General features: G+C 32.7%; 1 protein-coding gene across 3 annotated transcripts in view; it reads left to right on the top strand.

The window, feature by feature from the left end:
• The window catches only part of LOC143247250 (solute carrier family 15 member 1-like), a 116,079-nt gene that overhangs the window by 87,107 nt on the left and 9,939 nt on the right, over positions 1-19,033 (top strand). For all 3 annotated transcript variants that reach the window (XM_076494978.1, XM_076494979.1, XM_076494977.1), the window contains exons 4-19: positions 1,167-1,250; positions 1,787-1,886; positions 2,875-2,965; positions 5,820-5,900; positions 7,287-7,369; positions 8,190-8,273; positions 8,655-8,744; positions 9,326-9,370; positions 10,221-10,342; positions 10,616-10,697; positions 11,246-11,362; positions 12,207-12,380; positions 14,530-14,744; positions 17,083-17,200; positions 17,406-17,537; positions 18,511-18,618. In XM_076494978.1, the coding sequence (XP_076351093.1) occupies positions 1,167-1,250; positions 1,787-1,886; positions 2,875-2,965; positions 5,820-5,900; positions 7,287-7,369; positions 8,190-8,273; positions 8,655-8,744; positions 9,326-9,370; positions 10,221-10,342; positions 10,616-10,697; positions 11,246-11,362; positions 12,207-12,380; positions 14,530-14,744; positions 17,083-17,200; positions 17,406-17,537; positions 18,511-18,618 (1,726 nt within the window). The remainder of the gene's footprint in view (positions 1-1,166; positions 1,251-1,786; positions 1,887-2,874; positions 2,966-5,819; positions 5,901-7,286; positions 7,370-8,189; positions 8,274-8,654; positions 8,745-9,325; positions 9,371-10,220; positions 10,343-10,615; positions 10,698-11,245; positions 11,363-12,206; positions 12,381-14,529; positions 14,745-17,082; positions 17,201-17,405; positions 17,538-18,510; positions 18,619-19,033) is intronic.

Raw genomic sequence — 19,033 nt, 5'->3', positions numbered from 1 at the left:
CTGTCTATGCACATGAAATAAAAATGTTTTTATGTCTGAAATTAAATTAAACAGTTGGAGGCTAAAACAAAATAAATTCTAAGGATCAGATCTCAGTTATCAAAAACATTTAACTGAAGTTTATTGGCATTAAACATTAGAGTAACACAGAAAAGGGTAACAAATAATTAAACATTAGAGTAACACAGAAAAGGGTAACAAATAATTAAACATTAGAGTAACACAGAAAAGGGTAACAAACAATTAAACATTAGAGTAACACAGAAAAGGGTAACAAACAATTAAGCCTTAACAGTTAAAGGCAATAAAGTTTAGATCTATTTCCTTAAGTTTTTTTTTCACCTTTTCTGTCTATTTAGTGCCTTTGTGTTTTTTCTTTTAGCTAAGCCACATCGGGCTATCTGCTGAGCTAACCGAGGGGAATCGAACCCTTGATTTTAGCGTTGTAAATTCTTAAGCATATTGCTATACTAGCGGGGGCTTTCTGTGTAGAATATCTAGTTTACAAAAAAAAAAAGTCTTACTGCTTTCCTATTCTATGTCACTACTTAGTCGCTTATAACATCATTACATTGCTGTCTTTACTGTTTCCAGTGTAAATCAACTTTAGGTATTTCATTTAACTTTACTACTTCAGTAAAGTCTCAGCGTCAATATTTCTTACAGTAACTATCTGACTCTCCTGGTTGTTTTCACTCTGGAATAATTACGCTTATTTAACGTATTTGGCATAAAATAAAAATGAGATATATAAATAATTTAGTTTTTCATTATTCAGAATCCTTTCTCAACAACATTATTTTAATTCTAATATAAACTTGAAAGTAATACTTTGCTATTTGAACTTTGTATACGTTTTCTTATATTAGACGCATCATTCAGATGTTTATGCTATCAGATAACGTTACAGAAAAGGGTAGTGGCTCAGCAGAAAAGAAAAAATCAGTATTAGAACGTTTATTGTTTAGTAGTCTCGAATGAAACTTGGATGTTTAAATAATACTGAAATATATGTTTAAGTGTCTAAAATAAACGCAGACGGAGATTTGTCAATATTCAACTTCCGAATTTTCCGATGTATTTATTTTTTCTTTCTTTCGTCCAGGACAATCCTGCATATTTAAATATTACACGCAGTGGGTAACATTGTTCTTTCTTTCCTCCAGGACAATCCTGCATATCTCGATATTACACGCAGTGGGTAACATTGTTCTAGCCCTGGCATCCATTCCCAACTTTCTACCAATGGCGTAAGTTTACAAATACACTGCAGTGTTTGAATGTTATATTGATACGTGCCATATAATATTCCCGAAATTCAACTAAATTTTTAAGTAAAGATGTGTTACATCAAGTGTTTGTAGTATCGAATAAATCAAAATAACTTTATGTAATTTACTAAGAGATGTTTTCAAATTGACTAACAACAAATAACGGTTCCATAGTCACTACTTAACAACAAACAACACATTTCAGAATACACTACTCAGTCATATTATAAGACCAACAATATGTAGATGAACATGGATTTAGTGACGGATTTAGAGAGGGAGCAACTCATGGAAGGAAAATTGTAGTGTTGTAACCAGAGTAGATAATTACCATGTTCATGTCTAGTGGATAGAAACGTATTATTGTGTTGTAAAAATAAATTAGATAATTGCTATGTGAAGAAAACGTTTTGTAGTATTGTAATCGGAGAGAGCAGACAATCATCATTGGTATATCATACAGAAAGTATTGTAACATTAACTGGAGAATAATAGTATCTTTATCTTTTGCACAGAACGATATCTATGATAGGGCTTTTCATGGTAGCAGCAGGAACGGGAGGTATTAAACCATGTGTCTCAGCGTTCGGTGGAGACCAGTTTGGTCCAGGACAGGTAAGTTTAACTTTTCCAAACTGTTGTTTCATTTTCCTTTTGTTCCTGGATAACCCAATACAAAAATAAGTGCACAGTTACAGAACAATAAAGATCCGCGTAAGTGCACAGTTACAGAACAATAAAGATCCGCGTAAGTGCACAGTTACAGAACAATAAAGATCCGCGTAAGTGCACAGTTACAGAACAATAAAGATCCGCGTACAGTTACAGAACACAGTTACAGAACAATAAAGATCCGCGTAAGTGCACAGTTACAGAACAATAAAGATCCGCGTTACAGTTACAGAACACCGCGTAAGTGCACAGTTACAGAACAATAAAGATCCGCGTCACAGTTACAGAACAATAAAGATCCGCGTAAGTGCACAGTTACAGAACAATAAAGATCCGCGTTAAGTGCACACGAGATTCCTAACCGAATGAGAAGATATGACAAATAATATATCTTTGAAAATATCGTAAATATTCACTGCGTTTGAGGTTTTCTCCTGATGATATGCAGCAAATGAGTTGGTCCAGGGTTGAAGTCCGGTCAGAACTTACTGAAACTCACTAACAGTTCTTTTTTGAAATTCCATCTGAAATGTCGATTTCTTTTTTAGAAATGCATTTTTTTTCCATTTCTTTCCAATTCACTTTGAATTTTGTATGAATACAATTTCATCTCGATACACTAGGAAGCCAGGTCTTGACCTTCGCCAAGACATAAATCACACTGTAAAACAATAAACCTCGAGTCTGTTTGTAGTCAGCGTAAAAAAACAAACAAACAAACTAAGGTTAAACACTAGGTATACAAAAAAGGACGGAACGGGAAAAAATGATTTATAATCAATTCTCCAAAAAATTCACATTTTCAGTTTTTTTTTTTTTTTTTAAATTAGATTATTATGATACCTAACTTTACATTATGGTTTATTATTTGGTAACAATCTGTCGTGTACACACTGTAATCACTAACTATCCATTTTTGCATTTATTAAAGGAACGTGACCTTCAGAGGTTTTTCTCATTTTTCTATTTATCAATCAATGCTGGAAGTTTACTGTCTACTTTCCTGACACCAATTTTAAGAGGTAAATAATAGTTATGTATACATATAATAGGTGATTCTACAGGTTCTGAATATCTGAAATTTGTTTTAAAATCCTTATCAGTATAAATTGTATTGGGTTGAGGAATAATTCGTGAGCGTTTTTTCAAGTTAAAAAAATACATTCATAAATGAAACGCTTTCGCAAAATATTTCATGTCATTTGGTAGATAATTTTTTGCTCTAATAGATGGTGTGTTTGATTTTCATATGTCTTTAATTTTTGCTTTCATTTTCAGCTCATTAAATGAGTGGACAAAATCGAGCATTTTCGACACCATCTGCTTTTCGCATTTAATTTCTTGCAATTTCGTTTACAACAATGCATACTATATACCTAGGTATTACATGAAATAAAGTATCATAATAAATGTTTTGGGTGTAATGTGTTCATGCATTGAAGTATTGTATAGTCTTGCATGTAATGCTTGAATGAAATTATTTAAAAACGCTCACGAATTATTCCTCAACCTAATATTATTTTTAATGTAGGAAATGTGAAACAAAATCTGTATTAACACAAAATACTTTCTTTAGATTTAAATTACAAAAAAAAGAATATTATTTTTTAATATCACGTTTTTAATTGTTCTGTTATTGTGTTGCATAATTAAATTCCTTACATAAAATATTTTCCAATAAAGATTATTAAGCACTTCTAATTAATAAAATGTACACACTTACAGATCGTATTTAACATAAAATGGCCTATATCAAAATTGAAGTTAGGCCTAAACTTAATTGTTTAAAAACTAACTTAACATAGAATCGTCTATTTAATTTCAGTTAATGAGGTTAGCTTTACATTTGTTTAGTTATACCTCTAAAATTATTTATTCATTTTTATATTAGTAATAATTTTTTTTAGTTTTTTTAGTTTTTCATAATAATACATTTTTATGTAAATAGTTCATAGATCGAATTTAATTCTTTTGACTTTGGAACATAATCGTTTATATATTACAGTATGTTGTAAAGATAATTATCTAAAAAAAATCAAACAGACAAAGAGTTGTACTGACGAATGCATTCGCATTTTTTCAGCTTGTAGTTTTGCTTATGTTTATATAACAGCCCTGTTTTATATCAAGTACTGAGATTAGACTTAAATTAACTTTTGGCCAGTTAAGCTTAACACATATCGGTCTATTCTGCACTAAGTACTGACGTTAGGCCTAATCTTAATTGGTTGAAAACTAATTTAACATAAAATAGCCTATTCTATACTGACGAAGTATAAGTACGAATTGTTATAACGAAATAGTAAATTTACTGTTGCCGAGAGCGTTTGCAACATTGTTACGTGTTTTATCATTTTATATTAAAAAAACCCGTTACTAATAGATTCGAGTAGCTTTGCGCGAAATTAAAAAAAAAAAAAAAACAAACAAACAATACTAATAGATGCTTGTGCATGAAGTTATACTATACGAGGGCTGTTCAAAAAATACGCGGAGTGACGTCATAAAACAAAATGTACTTTATTTAAAAGTTACAGGTCTGGGACCCCTTCAAAGTACTCTCCTCCCCAACGCACACACTTATCCCAACGGTGTTTCCACTTGTTGAAACAGTCCTGGTACGCTTCTTTTGTAATGTCCTCCAGCTCCTTCGTCGCATTTGCCTTAATCTCGGAAATCGTCTCAAATCTTCTTCTTTTCAATGGTCTTTTGAGTTTGGGGAACAAGAAAAAATCGCAAGGAACAAGGTCAGGTGAGTAGGGGTGGGTGGGGAAGAACAGTGATCGAGTGTTTGGCCAAAAACTCACGAGTTCTTAGGCACAAATTTCGCAGCAACGCGGTGCATCTTCAATTTGTCGGTCAAAATCTCGTAACAAGATCCCACTGATATCCCACACTCTTCAGCAAGCTCCATGACAGTCAGACGTCGATTTGCCCGCACCAGGGTGTTGATTTTGTCGACGTGTGGGTCGTCAGTTGACGTGGAAGAACGTCCAGGACGCTAATCATCTTTAATGGACTGTCGACCATCCTTAAAACGTTCATGCCACTTGAAACATGCCGTACGCTTCATAGCAAAAGTTTCAGTCGCAGATTTTCCAAGTTTAACACAAAATTTTACAGCAAGTCGTTGCTCCTTCAGGTCATTCATTCTGAAATCTGCCAAACGAAAAAATCGCACTTCACTTAAAACCGCGTAGCTAATACAAAAATGAAGATATCTGCAATCGGAAAATGGCATCGTAATCAGCTGATCTGTGCGAACCTAGCGACACCAAGCGGGTTCCCCTGAAACCAACTGGAGCCGCGCAATTCAAACAGTCCGCGTATTTTTTGAACAGACCTCGTATGCATATCGGAAGCATCTCGAACTTCTAGCACAGTGCAAAATATTTATTACGTTAATTTCTATTTGTATATTAAATTGAAAGGAGAAAAACAAAAGTTACATGATGAATCCCCCCCCAAATTGTTTCCACCATAATATCGTGTGTGTGTGTGTATTTGTTCTTTTGCAAACCCTTCATCCTCGTTTCGAATTAGCCCCCAGTAGCACAGCAGCATGTCTGCTGCGGACTTTTACTGCTATAAATCGCGTTTCGATACCTGTGGTGGACAGAATTAAAATAAACAACAACAAACAAATATTTGGAACTAATGAGAAAATTCTGATAGTGTTTGTAACTATTGATGTGTATAACAAAAGCACGACATCATATAGCTACACCTGATCAGTTCTTTTAGGAAGGGCTGAAAAACACTTTCTTTGTGAACCTGACGATGACCGAAGAAGGTCGAAACGTTGTTCGCTCTTCTATGTTAAACTGTGTGTCTTTCTTTTAGAAGGCAGCTGATATTTACTGTGTGTCTTTTCAGCTGACGTAACATGCTTTGGAGATGACACGTGTTACTCACTGGCCTTCGGAGTTCCTGCAATTTTGATGGTCATTGCTTTAAGTAAGAATTTATTTCTTTCGTTCTTTTGATGACGGCTTCTCATAACTAATTTTTCCACCCTAAATATGTTATATGTTTCTAAATGTTGTATGTTTTAAAAATATGTTATATGTTTCTAGTTTTAAGATACCTTTATTTTATTAACTTTTTTTGTTCGGTTATCGAAATCCTTGTATTATACAATATAAAGTAAATTGTACAACTATGGTATAAAGTTTAGCATTCAGTAAGGATAAATTTGACGGAAGAAAACAGGTCAGTTGTGATCAAAACTTTTATTATTCGGTGCCAGGTTTGACTCGATGATTGTCGTGTTCGGAATATGTGAACCAGAGTGCCTATAGTTTGCATCTCATTGTTGAAAGAACACATTCCACACTTTGATGTTTCTGAATGCGCTACAAGAGTGGCGATGAGGTCCCAGATAATAGGTAGGCCAAGAGTTGGCGGTGGGTGTTTTTGACTAGCTACTTTCCTCTAGTCCATCTTTGCTTAAGAATGCTGAACGAAAAATTTCTGGAAAAGTACCAGATAAAAACAAGTATGGCTGGGCTATAACCCACATCACGTCTCGATGGGTTGCTGCTTTAACCAGAACCAACCAAGTTCTAACATTACAGGCTTCCATTTATTGAAACTTCTTTCCTTAATATGTTTATTGTTCTTATCAAGTAAGATATACTAAATTATAGTGTTAAGATAGCTTATCATTCATTACGTAATCATATTCTACCATCCTCGTATTTTTATTTGCAGAATAGTACCCGTTAACATTTGAGATGTCTGTCAGTTAGATAACAGATACGACTGTAAGGGTGTAAAGGTGAAAAATAATTACAATTACAATTTTTTATAATGAGTTCAACACGTTGTATTCAAACTTTGCTGATCATGGAGTAATGGTATTCCGAAAAGTTCCACGAATGATCTGAATGAAATGATTTTCATCTCTACAGTTGTGTTTCTCACCATCAGTAAATTCTATCCCCTCTCGTGGATCTATCGGTAAAACATCCAAAAAGCGTTTCCCGAAACATGTTTGCTGTTTCAACTATAAGGACATTATGATTTGACAGTATATTCCCCTTTTCGTTGGTAAAAAACAGCACAAGAGTTGGCAGTGGGTGATGTCATCAAGTTGCCTTCCTTCTAGTCTATCACTTAAAACTGTGGTTGGTTAGTACAAATAGCCCTCTAATGGCTTTGAATGAAGTGAAAAACAAACAAACTGTGCATTACAGTTTTGTATTTTGTCCTGCAATATTTCTTTGCCTTTCGCTTTTGTAACGTGTTTTATGTTATCATGTCAGCCAATTTTACTTATATAATTATGCTCTTATTGTTTTGCTTGTTTGATATATTTACTTCAGTTTAATATAATTTCAGTTTTATTCATCGTGGGGCGTCCTCTGTACAAAATGTTTCCTCCACAAGGGAACATACTGATCAAAGTGGTGAAATGTATTATTGTAAGTATTACTTTATCGACATATAAATGTACGTATTATGGACTAAGTACCATTTCAATACAAGCTGAACGTGACCTTACAGTCAGTGTTTGTATTCTAGCAACATTAGAAGGTATAAAATGATAACTAATAACAAAACGCTAAAAAAGACAGTGTTTACCATTGACTATCTTATGATTAATCAGATTTTAATCGGTGGGCCCACAGACTCTTTACTGATGGAAGATTAACCAATAAATATCGAACTCAAATTATATTAACTTTCAATAAATGTTTTTTATCATATTTACTGTCAGTTGTTGATATCAACTGAGACTTGCTGAGCTAGCTCGTTTGAACAGCAACTATAAGAGCAGTCTTTTGTTAAATATGAAACTTTTCTTAGATGAAACGTTCTTTATACAGTAAGTTAGTTTAAAAATTATTATTGCATGTTAAGACTGACAAACGTTGCAAATAGAACGTTGTAACGTTGCTCCATAGACACAACAACTAAGGTTAAAATATAACAGTTTGAAAGTTGCATTTCAAGTGTAATTTTTGAGTCCCTAAATGGTTTACATGACTTTCGGAAATGTTAACTTAATCTGTTTATTCATGTGCGTGATAGAAAAATGAAATAAACATGTTTTGCTCTTAAGTCTGTCTGTATGTAATAAAAACTGCCTAGTTTAGTGAATTATTAAAAGGTGCGATTTAAAACATTGCTTGCGAAAATGTTAATTTGAAAAAATGAAAATTTGATAATTCAAAATTGTTTTTGTATTATTATAATACCAACAACTTAGGGTTTTGGTTTTATAATTTTTTTTTTTTTCAGCATGCCTTAAAACGACGAATAAGAGCGAGGTCAGACGGAATAACTAAAGATCATTGGTTGAACTATGCTGATGATATGTATGACGTGAGTAGTATTTTGTCTAACATAGTTTAATGATAATGAAAAACAACGTCATTTAAACGTAATGCTTGATTTATATTTTTAGATAAAGTATTTGAGGGGGTGGTGAGGATATTAAGTTTTAACAAAGATCAGTGTACAATTTATATAGACTAATATGTGGGCTGATGTTGGAGTGAGAGTATATAATTCACTATGTCAGTCTGATATCAGTTGGCCATGAATCATGGCGGTCGTTAAGAAAGAGTGAAATAGAATAGAATATAAAACGTGTTTCAGCAGAAATAAAACACCTGTTCTTCTAATCTCACAGCGTTAATAAATGTATGTATTAGTGATTGTTGAACAAGGTATTCACTTTATATTGCATATTATACATTTCAGACTAAACTGATTGAAGACGTGAAAACTGTACTGTACGTATTACTTCTGTACCTTCCACTACCAGTATTCTGGGCTCTTTATGATCAACAGGTGAAACTAAGATATATTGTTAAAATAGTCCTACAAGCAGCGCCCTCTATTGACATATTTTATACAATTTTATACTTGCGTCTAACAATACGTCATAAGATTGTTAAACTAGTTTTGAACCTCTTTGTTTTCTTGAACAATCCAGTAGTTATCACAACAGTTTTCTCTTCTCTATTAGACCTCTATAATTTTAAAGACAGGGAATTTACAATATAACCATTTATGCATAGCCCGTTGTCTCTCTACAGAACATAAGAAAATGATTAACCCATTTTAAACCATTTCGTTATTGAATATATATCTATTTACAAATCAACTCAGTTGTTATATAACCCAAAAATATCTATAAATTTTAGTTGATTAAATATTAACATTAAACTTGTACACTTACGCAACTGGGCTTAAATCAGATTTAAAAAAAAAAAACGTATAGTGTCGTTACCGCCTATGTTGTCTAAATTAATTTTACCGTTTTTCAGTAATTTTACAGTATGTAAGAAACATAATCTTGACAGTTTTTCAAATTAAAAATACATTAAAATAAATATTCTAAATTTGTTAAATTTTTTTTTAATTTCCAGGGATCTAGATGGACACTGCAAGCTACTCGAATGGACGGACATCTGGTGAGCAAATGTTTTAATATTTACGTAAAATTAAGAGAACTGACTGACCCTATTAATGAGCACTTCGATGCCGTTTTGAGTTACCTATTCTTATATGTAGCGCTAGCACTGTCATGTGTTAAGGATTTTAATATGAGGTGACCAAACATGGATGCTTAGAAATAGTAAGCTTCTTTGAAAATACAATTCTACTTTTAATTTCATGTTCAGAAGGGTTTTTTCTTAGTCGAGATATCTATAACAGTGTCTGTTTATCATTATCTTGGTTAAAAAATTTAAATAATAAATATCAATTTATTCAGTAATACAAATGCACAACTGCTAATGTTACTTTTAAGGGTAAAAACCGTGATGTTTAGAAACGACTCCAAATGGGAATGTATAAACGTCTTGTAGTTGAAGCAAGCCTAAATAAATAAAAATTAAACTTCAGAATGAATCATACATTAGAATAACGAGATATCAATATAGAAGTTCGTGCACGAATTGTATTAAATAACCAGAATAAACACACAAACCTTGGCATACGATATATCGAATAACCCAGAAGATATACATAAACCTTGGCATACATTATATCAAATAACCAGAAATATCTACTTAAGCCTTGGCATACATTATATTAAAATAACGAGAAACGAACATAAATTATAGCAAAACCACCAGAATCCTAAATTATAAGAAAGCTTCAAGACTGTGTATAAACTAAGGCAGGTCTGAAAGAATAAACAATGTTTACGTTTTCAGGAAACTTTGAATTAATAATATTATGTTTTTGGATGCTTGTACGGTTTTTACCAATGAAAGGGTCATTTTGTGGTTCTCATTGCCTATTCTTTGGTTTAAATAGGGCGGATTTCTCATGAAGCCTGACCAAATGCAAGTTATTAACCCACTTTTGATAATTGTGTTCATACCACTTTTTGAATACATTATCTATCCACTGTTTGCCAAGTGTAACCTTTTGATCAGGTGAGAAGACGTTGTATTTTGTCATTATGTAAGAGAAAAACTGGTACACTTAAGTAGATTTAAGTTAAAAGTAAATGGGATCTGGCATGGCCAGGTGGTTAAGGCACTCGACTTGTAATCCGAGGGTTGTGGGTTCGAATCCCGTCACACCCAACATGCTTGCCCTTTTATCCGTGGAGGCATTATAATGTGACGGTCAATTCTTCCCTGTTCAAAACAAACTAACAAACCAAGAGTAAATGGATATAAACCAGGATATTTTTTTCCCTACAGACCTCTTCAGAGAATAATTTTTGGTGGACTTCTAACTGCTGTATCTTTTGTGATTGCCGGATTTCTGCAGATTAAAATTGAGGTAACGTTTTTGTGTATTTAAATTTAGATTTGTTAATTTTCCTTGCATTTGAATGAAAAAAAAAGCACCAAAAACGAACTACTAAATATAATAAAATACAACTTATCCATTGTTTTTTTCTGGACTCGCAAGGTCGTATCCATCTCAAGTCATAATAACTGTTCAGCAGTTTTTCCTCGTGAGATTGGTTTATGGAATTTGGCCATATTATATCCCCTCGTATTTTAAATTTATTTGCTATAATAATTATTAATTTCCGATTGTGTTCAAATAACATGATTTTATCTCTCTAGTGATTCATTAGAAACTTAGTTTTTCTTTCCTTATATGGACAGGATATTTTGAGAGCTTAAGAAAATATGCTAAATTTAACTAAATATGACAAGCCGGCTAATACTTAATTTCCTTAAAGTGTGCTTGTTTATTGTAAAGCTGTTTTAATAACATTTATTACATTCTGTGTTGTGTAACATTTTACTGATTCAAAAACTTATAAGTGAAACACTCAATAACTAGCATTCCACTATTTTCATTTATTCTTCTGAAAGGATACTTTTCCCGTTATTCCTTCACCAGGATTCAGCCAGGTGGTGCTGATCAACACAGCTCCATGCTCTGTGAACATTAAAAGTGACTTACTGGAAACCAAGTTAGCATTAAACCAGGTAAAACTTTAACTTTCTATAGAACATAATTACCAAGTGAGCCAGATAAAACCTTAACTTATTTATAGGATATAATTACCAAGTGAACCAGGTAAAACTAATTTTATAAATAATGTAATAACTATAGTTTTCGTGTTTAATATTCTGATTTCTAAGTGTTAACTTAACATGCCACACTGATGTGTGTGTTGGTATTATTGTACGCTACACAAAAGGTCTGACTTCGTCTACTCAGACATCATAAGATTAAATTTGTGACTTAATTTGAAATTTTTTTTAGTATCGATCTTGGTTTATAAGTTAAATTATACCAGCAATATGTAACGACTATTTTTCAATTTTTAAAGTTGTACATAAAATAAAATATTTTACTAATGCATTTAAAAATTAATGTAACATCTTCAAAAAAATTTAAAGCAAAATATTAAATTTTGTCAGAGAAATGTTTATTTTTATTAAATATAACTCAACCAAAGCATTCTAAACATTCTAGTTGTATCCACTTTTTTTTTCTGTTAGTAGATTTAACCAAAAACAAATGACTCACTAGTGCTTTATATCTGTTTATATTTTCGTTTTAAGTGTCTTAGCATAAACTAAGACTAAGACTCCAAAAGTGTAAGTTAAATTAACCCTTTCACTTGCAGTCTGACATTTTCTAGGTAGCGCTAAAATCGCACAAAAAGCTTACCCTAAACGAGTATAGGTAACGCTATGTAAAATAAGAAAACGATATTTTAAGGTTTTCTCATACGATAAATTAGGGGTGTAATTTTTTTCTTTGTGGTCGTCTAATTTTTTAAAATATATGTTATGTCTTCAGTTTGATTTTCAATATTTTTAGATGCATGTAATAAAGGATATTAAGTCAGGCGTACCGTACAACCTGACATTCAATCCTACACCAGGAGAATGTAATTTTCAGCTGGCATCAATTGATTACGTTATCCAGACGGCAAGTAAAGACATACAAGTCCTTATGGTGACCTCCGACCTCTCCAAGTTATTAGTACACCAGGTCAGTTATGCTTGCTACATATCGGATAGTTTTTACTAAAATAGTGACCTCTGACCCACTGAAGTACGTAAGGCATCACTATATTAAATAATTCTGACCCTATATTATTATTTATATATTTATGTGCATACTCAATTATACTACATTCTGTTAATAACACAAGTGATAAGAAAGAAACTGCACAAATTAAGTATGATATAGGAATGCCAAATATAACAGAAATAAGGTAGAAACGAATGTAGAAAACTATTTAAAAAAACTACATAGGTAGCCAATAAGTATTGTATTAATCTTACAAACTTATAGTTATTAGCCACTGTAAGGCTGTATAGCAGTATTCAGTTTAACTTGCAGAGTATTATTGGAAATATTTGGCAACTTATGTAGTGATTTTTTATTGTTTTGTGTATTCATCTTTACCTTGTTTTGTGTATTTTCCATTCTTATGTCATTCTTAATTTTTCTTATTACTTCCATTTTTTATTTCCACTGATTTTTGTTTTATTTCTGTGGTTTATTGTGTATCTGTTTTGTCATTTATTCATCCCTTTACCAGATATTGATATTATAACATTGGTTACAATGATTATTAATCATTGTTGGTGGCTTGGAACATAATGTTGAGGAAGGTACAATAACGAATGAACATATAAAAATGTGTAATTATCCCTATATTTGTGTTACCATTCGTTTCGACACTGCCATCTCTACACCATTTCATATTTAATGTTTTAATTTATTTTTTATGTTTCTTTTTTTCTCTGATTTAAAGTTAACGTATTCTATGCATGTGTGTGATAAAACTTAATATTGTGTGAATTGTTATAATTTTTACTTCATACGTAATGTAGGAGTTGCATGAAAACACCTATTGTATGGTGTACAAAGCATTCTCTATACGTTACAGCCTCTAACGTTGGCCTGCAATTCCTGGTTCACTCTTTACCTAAGAGTTATAAATAAACACCATGTTTCTGTAAGAAATCTTACTTCAAGAAGTGAAGATAACAGTGTTTACATTATAATTGTAATTTTCTTGTTTACACTTAGCATTACAAGGCTAAGTGAAGGCTGTTCCCAAGCGCTTTTAAAATGCTCTTCTGTCATATTAAAGCCATTGCGAAAACTTCACATATATTTTGGTTTGTGTGTGTAAAGAAAAAAAAAGGTTCTTTAGCCAGTTCTGAATTGTCAATCTTAACAACATATTTCAATGATGTTAGTAATCTCGCAAGTTGTGACACCCTTTGATAATGGCGGTAAAGTGTTCAAATAAATCTATAACTCAGCTTTAGCACCGTAGAGTAATAGATTGAATACGGTAGCCAGTTTATCTCGGTCCGCTCTTACATAATAAACACTACAGTGTGTAGTAACTCGTGTGACAAATATCTCTGACAAACCTATAAAGTAATGTCCGATTCGAGAGATCTTTTACCACGAGTTCTTACGTAAGGTATTCTATAACAATAACATATCAGTGTATTTAAATATCTAGGTTCAGTCCAAGTGTAATTAAAAACATTGTTTCTTTAAAAGTTTCAGTAACGTGTATAAAAGTTCTAACAATAACAGTTTGTCAGGTTTTTTGAATAGTAAGAAAGAAAATAATTAATAGTAATATGTGGTGTTGAATAAGTAATGTAACGTTAAATAATTCTTACCCTAATTCTGATGTGTTGTGACTTAAATTACACTTCACCCCCTAACGGTGGATTGTTGTCAAGCTGTTTCTTAACACTCCTACGAAAAGTGGGGCCTATTAGGCTGATTCATTTCATCAAATGAAATGGCAATTTCATTTAAATACAAATTTATTAGCCTAATATTAATAACCTTTCAAATTAGGCTGATTCAGCAATTTCTAAATATTATTAGCCTAATATTAATAACCTTTCAAGTTGCTCTGGGGCCTATTAGGCCCCACTTTTCGTAGGAGTGTTAACATAAATATTTCAGCCACTACTATGTCTGTCATATTCACAAAGATTCCTCGTGTTAACAAAAAATCTCTTCGGATATAGCAGATACGGCGTGGTTATGATATTAATATATAAACTTGTCAATCATGGGTTCTTGGTACTAACTAACTTGCTTGCTCATGGTTCTTACAGTAAATGTGAAATCTAAATTTCATTCTTGTTCATAGGTTGCAGGTTCATTGGAGAAGCCAGAGAAGGGAGATTCATATATTCGTATTTTGTACAGTTTTCCATCGAACGTAAAATCTTTGGTTTCAAATAATGACACTTTTAAGTTGAGTGGACCAAAAGACTACAAGTTACCTATCCAAAACTCGGATATTTCATACAACACTTCAGAAGTGGTAGGAAGTACAGAGTATACCAGAGTATTACCAGGAATGTAAGTACTTGAATATATAAAGTATGTTCAGTGCTTCTAGATACTTGGCAAAATACCTAGACGTGAATGGTTTATTACAGCTAAACAGTAAATAAACACTCCCTTTCAAAACAGTTGTTCCTGCTATATCCTCAATCAACAATCGGATGTAATAATTTTTATAAGTGATACTGAAACTTTCAGTACCTGGTGAAACTTGGTGATTACAGAATTTCTTTCGACATTTCTTTCATGTACGATGATAAGTGAAGCGTGCGTGTTTCATATACACGTAATATCACTTGGTTTACGTTGGTCACGTGGTGTATTAACCTATACGTTCTCAGAGAATCGTGTAACTTACGTCTGTCTTATTTTCATTTCGTTTTTCTCTCTTCACGTTCTTGAGTTTATTTTTATTGTTCTTCTGTTCATTTTGGTCAGTTTTAAAAAAAGTAAATTCCGTGGTTTGAAGTAGTCATTGAACTCGACTATTTCAATTACACCAACATTATTTTTTTTTGAGTATTTGGTGAAGTAAATGTAACAGATTCGAGGATTAGATGCTGAAAGTATTCATCAACTAAGATGAGAAGGTATTCGTCAACTGAAGGAAAACAAAATAAGCAACTGGTTAAGATATTGGTCTAAATGTTTCGTTGATCAGTTTGCTAATCTCGCCCATAGTGCATTTAGTCCGTTGTGTAGCTTTGTGTTAAGTCAACAGTAGAGCCTTAGATAAACGATGTTGGACGCGTGAAGAGGTTCGGGATAGGATCTTCATCCTCATTCTGCGTCGAACATGAAATTGGATTTAGTTTTCGTTTTTGAATTTCGCACAAAGCTACACGAGGGTCACCTGCGCTAGCCATCCCTAATTCAGCAGTGTAAGACTAGAGGAAAGTTAGCTAGTTATCGCCATCCACCTCTGCCAATTCTTTTACCAACAAATAGTGGAACTGACTGTCTCAGTATAACACCCTTACGACTGAAAGGGCCAGGTAATTAGTGCGCTCGACTCGTAAATTGAGGGTCACAGGTTTGAATCCCCATCACACTAAACACGCTCTAAAACGTAATTTTAAATTGTAACCTATTTTTAACTTGTGACGCTTATGAAATAAATACATTCCTGTGGTTCACGTTTCGATACCTGCAGGCCACAGTACAGATGGCCCATTGTGTATGTTTTTATTAAAAATAAATAAAGAACACAGCTACTGGAATGAGCCTAACATGGCATGGTGGTTAATGCACTCGTCTTATATTGTTGCTGTTTAGACCAGCCATCCATGCTGCTGTGAAAATTCTTGGCTTACAAAACTATCAGTCAACCAACAGCTTGTTGGGATTGATTTTGTTATGGAGAAGACGACAGTTACTACGACAATAGTCTTTATATTTAGTGTGGGCTTGAGTTTTCTGGTATGATAAACCAATTAAATGTCACTTTAATCATTTGTGGGTAAGATTTTTATATGGAAAACTATTCTAATTATACTTTTATACTAGTCTTAGTTTCTATACTATCTTAGTTTGTTTGTCAGTTGACTGGACTGTGAATCAGAGGGTTTAATATTAAAGTTCCTTATTCATTAGTTACATTCTGTGGCTGTGCCATTATGACTTTCCTTGCCTAAATATCATTAAAAAAACAAAAGAAAAATCAATATATTTTGGATGGATCACGGAATAGTGATTGGTGAACTGGACTATGATTTCTGTCTCATAACAACAACAACAAAATCGTTCTTTACACTTTGAGGTTGTGGGTGAATTATAAAAGTAACTGTCAAGTACCACTATTTGATCTGATAAGAGTTGTCAGTAGGTGATGCTTTCCCTCCAATATATCAATTCAAAATTAGGAACACAAATATCTCATGATCATCTTTTCGAGTAAATCTTGAAACAAAATTAATATATCATAGATATGTTTCTGTAATTGGATTCAAAAGATCTTCCAAAATGATTATTGAAACAATACTTAAGGTATTCAGCCAGGTATGGCCAGGTGGTTAAGGCATAATCCGAGGGTTGCGGCTTCAAAACCCTGTCACACCAAACATGCTCCTCCTTTCAGCTGTGGGGGCATTATAAAGTGATGGTCAATCCCACTATTCATTGGTAAAAGAGAAGCCCAAGAGTCGGTGGTGATGACTAGCTGCCTTCCCTCTAGTCTTACATTGCTAAATTAAGGACGGCTAATGCAGATAGCCCTCGTGTAGCTTTGCATGAAATTCAAAACAAACCATACCAAACTTATGGTATTAAGTGTTGTATAGTTTGCAATTTGATGTATTTATTTGTCTTAAGTTTAAAGACCGATTTCCTTTTTTTCTGCCCACAAATCCTCTAGGTACTCACTACGTTTGCCAGTAGCCAATTCTTCAAAATTTAGTATTAAACTACCAAGCATCGAAATGAAGATGGGTGGAGGTTACCTTTTAACGGTGGCCCCTGACAAGACGTCAGAGGTAAGTTAACCTCTGTGTGGATAAAACTTTTAATAAAGCAAATAAGAACTTTAACTCTAAAAGGGCTACTGACATTGTGTATTGTTAGTTTCCTTGTTGATGTCATCAAGCCATGTAATTTTCTTCATTTTTGAACATGAAACTTGTATGCCCCTCAGAGATACTTATGTTGTGGTGGCTACAATAGAAATTCTTTCATATCCAGCTGATAACCCAAGTCTACACCATGGTAGAGTCGAACGAAGTTTCCATGTTTCTCCAGTTTCCTCAGTACGTCATCATCACAGCTGGAGAAATTATGTTCTCCATAACAGGACTGGAATTTTCCTACTCTCAGGTGAGATGTCCACATTTAACTGGGTTTATTCATTGTTATTGTTGTATTCGATTTTTTTTTTCTTTGGTGTGCTTATCTACACTCAAGTATTCACCAAAATATTTGGTTCGATTACACTTTTTACTTTTTCTTGTTCCTGGGCAGAAAGTGTCATTTGCCAATTGCTTATGCTTAAAGTAAATTGAAAAGACCTATTTTTCTCTTCAAACTTTGCTTTTGTAACCTGGGAGTGTATAACAAAAACATGATGGGAGACTTTATTTGGGGGCTGATACATGAAAGTGATTTACATTACAGTCGCAAATCTCGAAAACTACTCACTTCTAAACATTTTTGTATAACTTTAGTATAAATACATGTAAATCTTGATTCATATGTTGTTTTATTCAGACCTTACATAAATGAAAATGTTCAAATTTGCCCGTTTTTTACATAGAAAATAGGTTAATTTCTAAATTTCATTACCCAGGTTACAAAAGCAAAGTTTGAAGGGAACAATGGCCATTTTCTATACTTTTACAACATAAGCAATTAAGAAATAACACATGCTATCCAGGAACAAAATTTTTGTTACATAGTGTAATAACACACACTATCCAGAAACAAAATTTTTGTTACACAGTGTTATCTGTATTCACTTAAAGATTTGATTCTATTAACTACACTGGAGTATTTACCCAAATGCATAATTTATTTGTAATGGAATATTCGTGACTACAGATAGCAGTATACAGCCTCTGTTTGGACAAGGAATTAGGAATATTTTTGATGTAATTACTTTGTATATTGTCTAGTATTCTCATTATTAGGTTATGGTTACCATAAATTACAAAATTATCGTACTTGTTGATTTGTAATTACTATCGTACGTGTATAACTAAATTAATCTTAAAACTGTTATCAAAATATCAATGCTAACAAAAAACAAGCAATTTGACGACAATTACGTCACTTCCGTTTTTTTAAATTCTAGGCTCCAAGCTGTATGAAGTCTGTACTCCAAGCTGCCTGGCTTCTGACAGTGGCCTTTGGAAATTTGATTGTTGTCATCATAGCCAAACTTCATCTGTTCGATAAACAGGTAAAACTGAAACTATGAACAGCCTCACGGATACGAATATCCCGAAATAAATGCTTATAAAATATGAAAAGTCAACATTAATTTGTTTCGGTTATTGTAAAAAAAATTAATATAAATACTGAGCTGGGTAGGTTAATTAGAAAATATTCCTAAGACATTAAATTGTAACGAGACAGACGCTAAATCAAGAATGTAGTAGTTTAAAACGTTGTTTATGTATGTGTTATAATAATAGTTTTTGTTATGAATAGTGATTTTTGTATGTAAAGTACCTGATTGGTTCCTTTAAATATTTGGACGATCCCATTAGTTAGCCCAGTGACCAATTGCAAATGCTATATAAAGAATTTATTATGTTAAAAGTTTTGAATTGAAATTTTAAACTTAATTTTGACCAAATAATTGCATGAAGCTG

This window comes from Tachypleus tridentatus, chromosome 3 (assembly GCF_004210375.1).
Source record: "Tachypleus tridentatus isolate NWPU-2018 chromosome 3, ASM421037v1, whole genome shotgun sequence".
NCBI lineage: Eukaryota > Metazoa > Arthropoda > Merostomata > Xiphosura > Limulidae > Tachypleus > Tachypleus tridentatus.
Note: the sequence above shows the minus strand (reverse complement) of the source record. Positions and strands in the feature narration are given on the sequence as shown.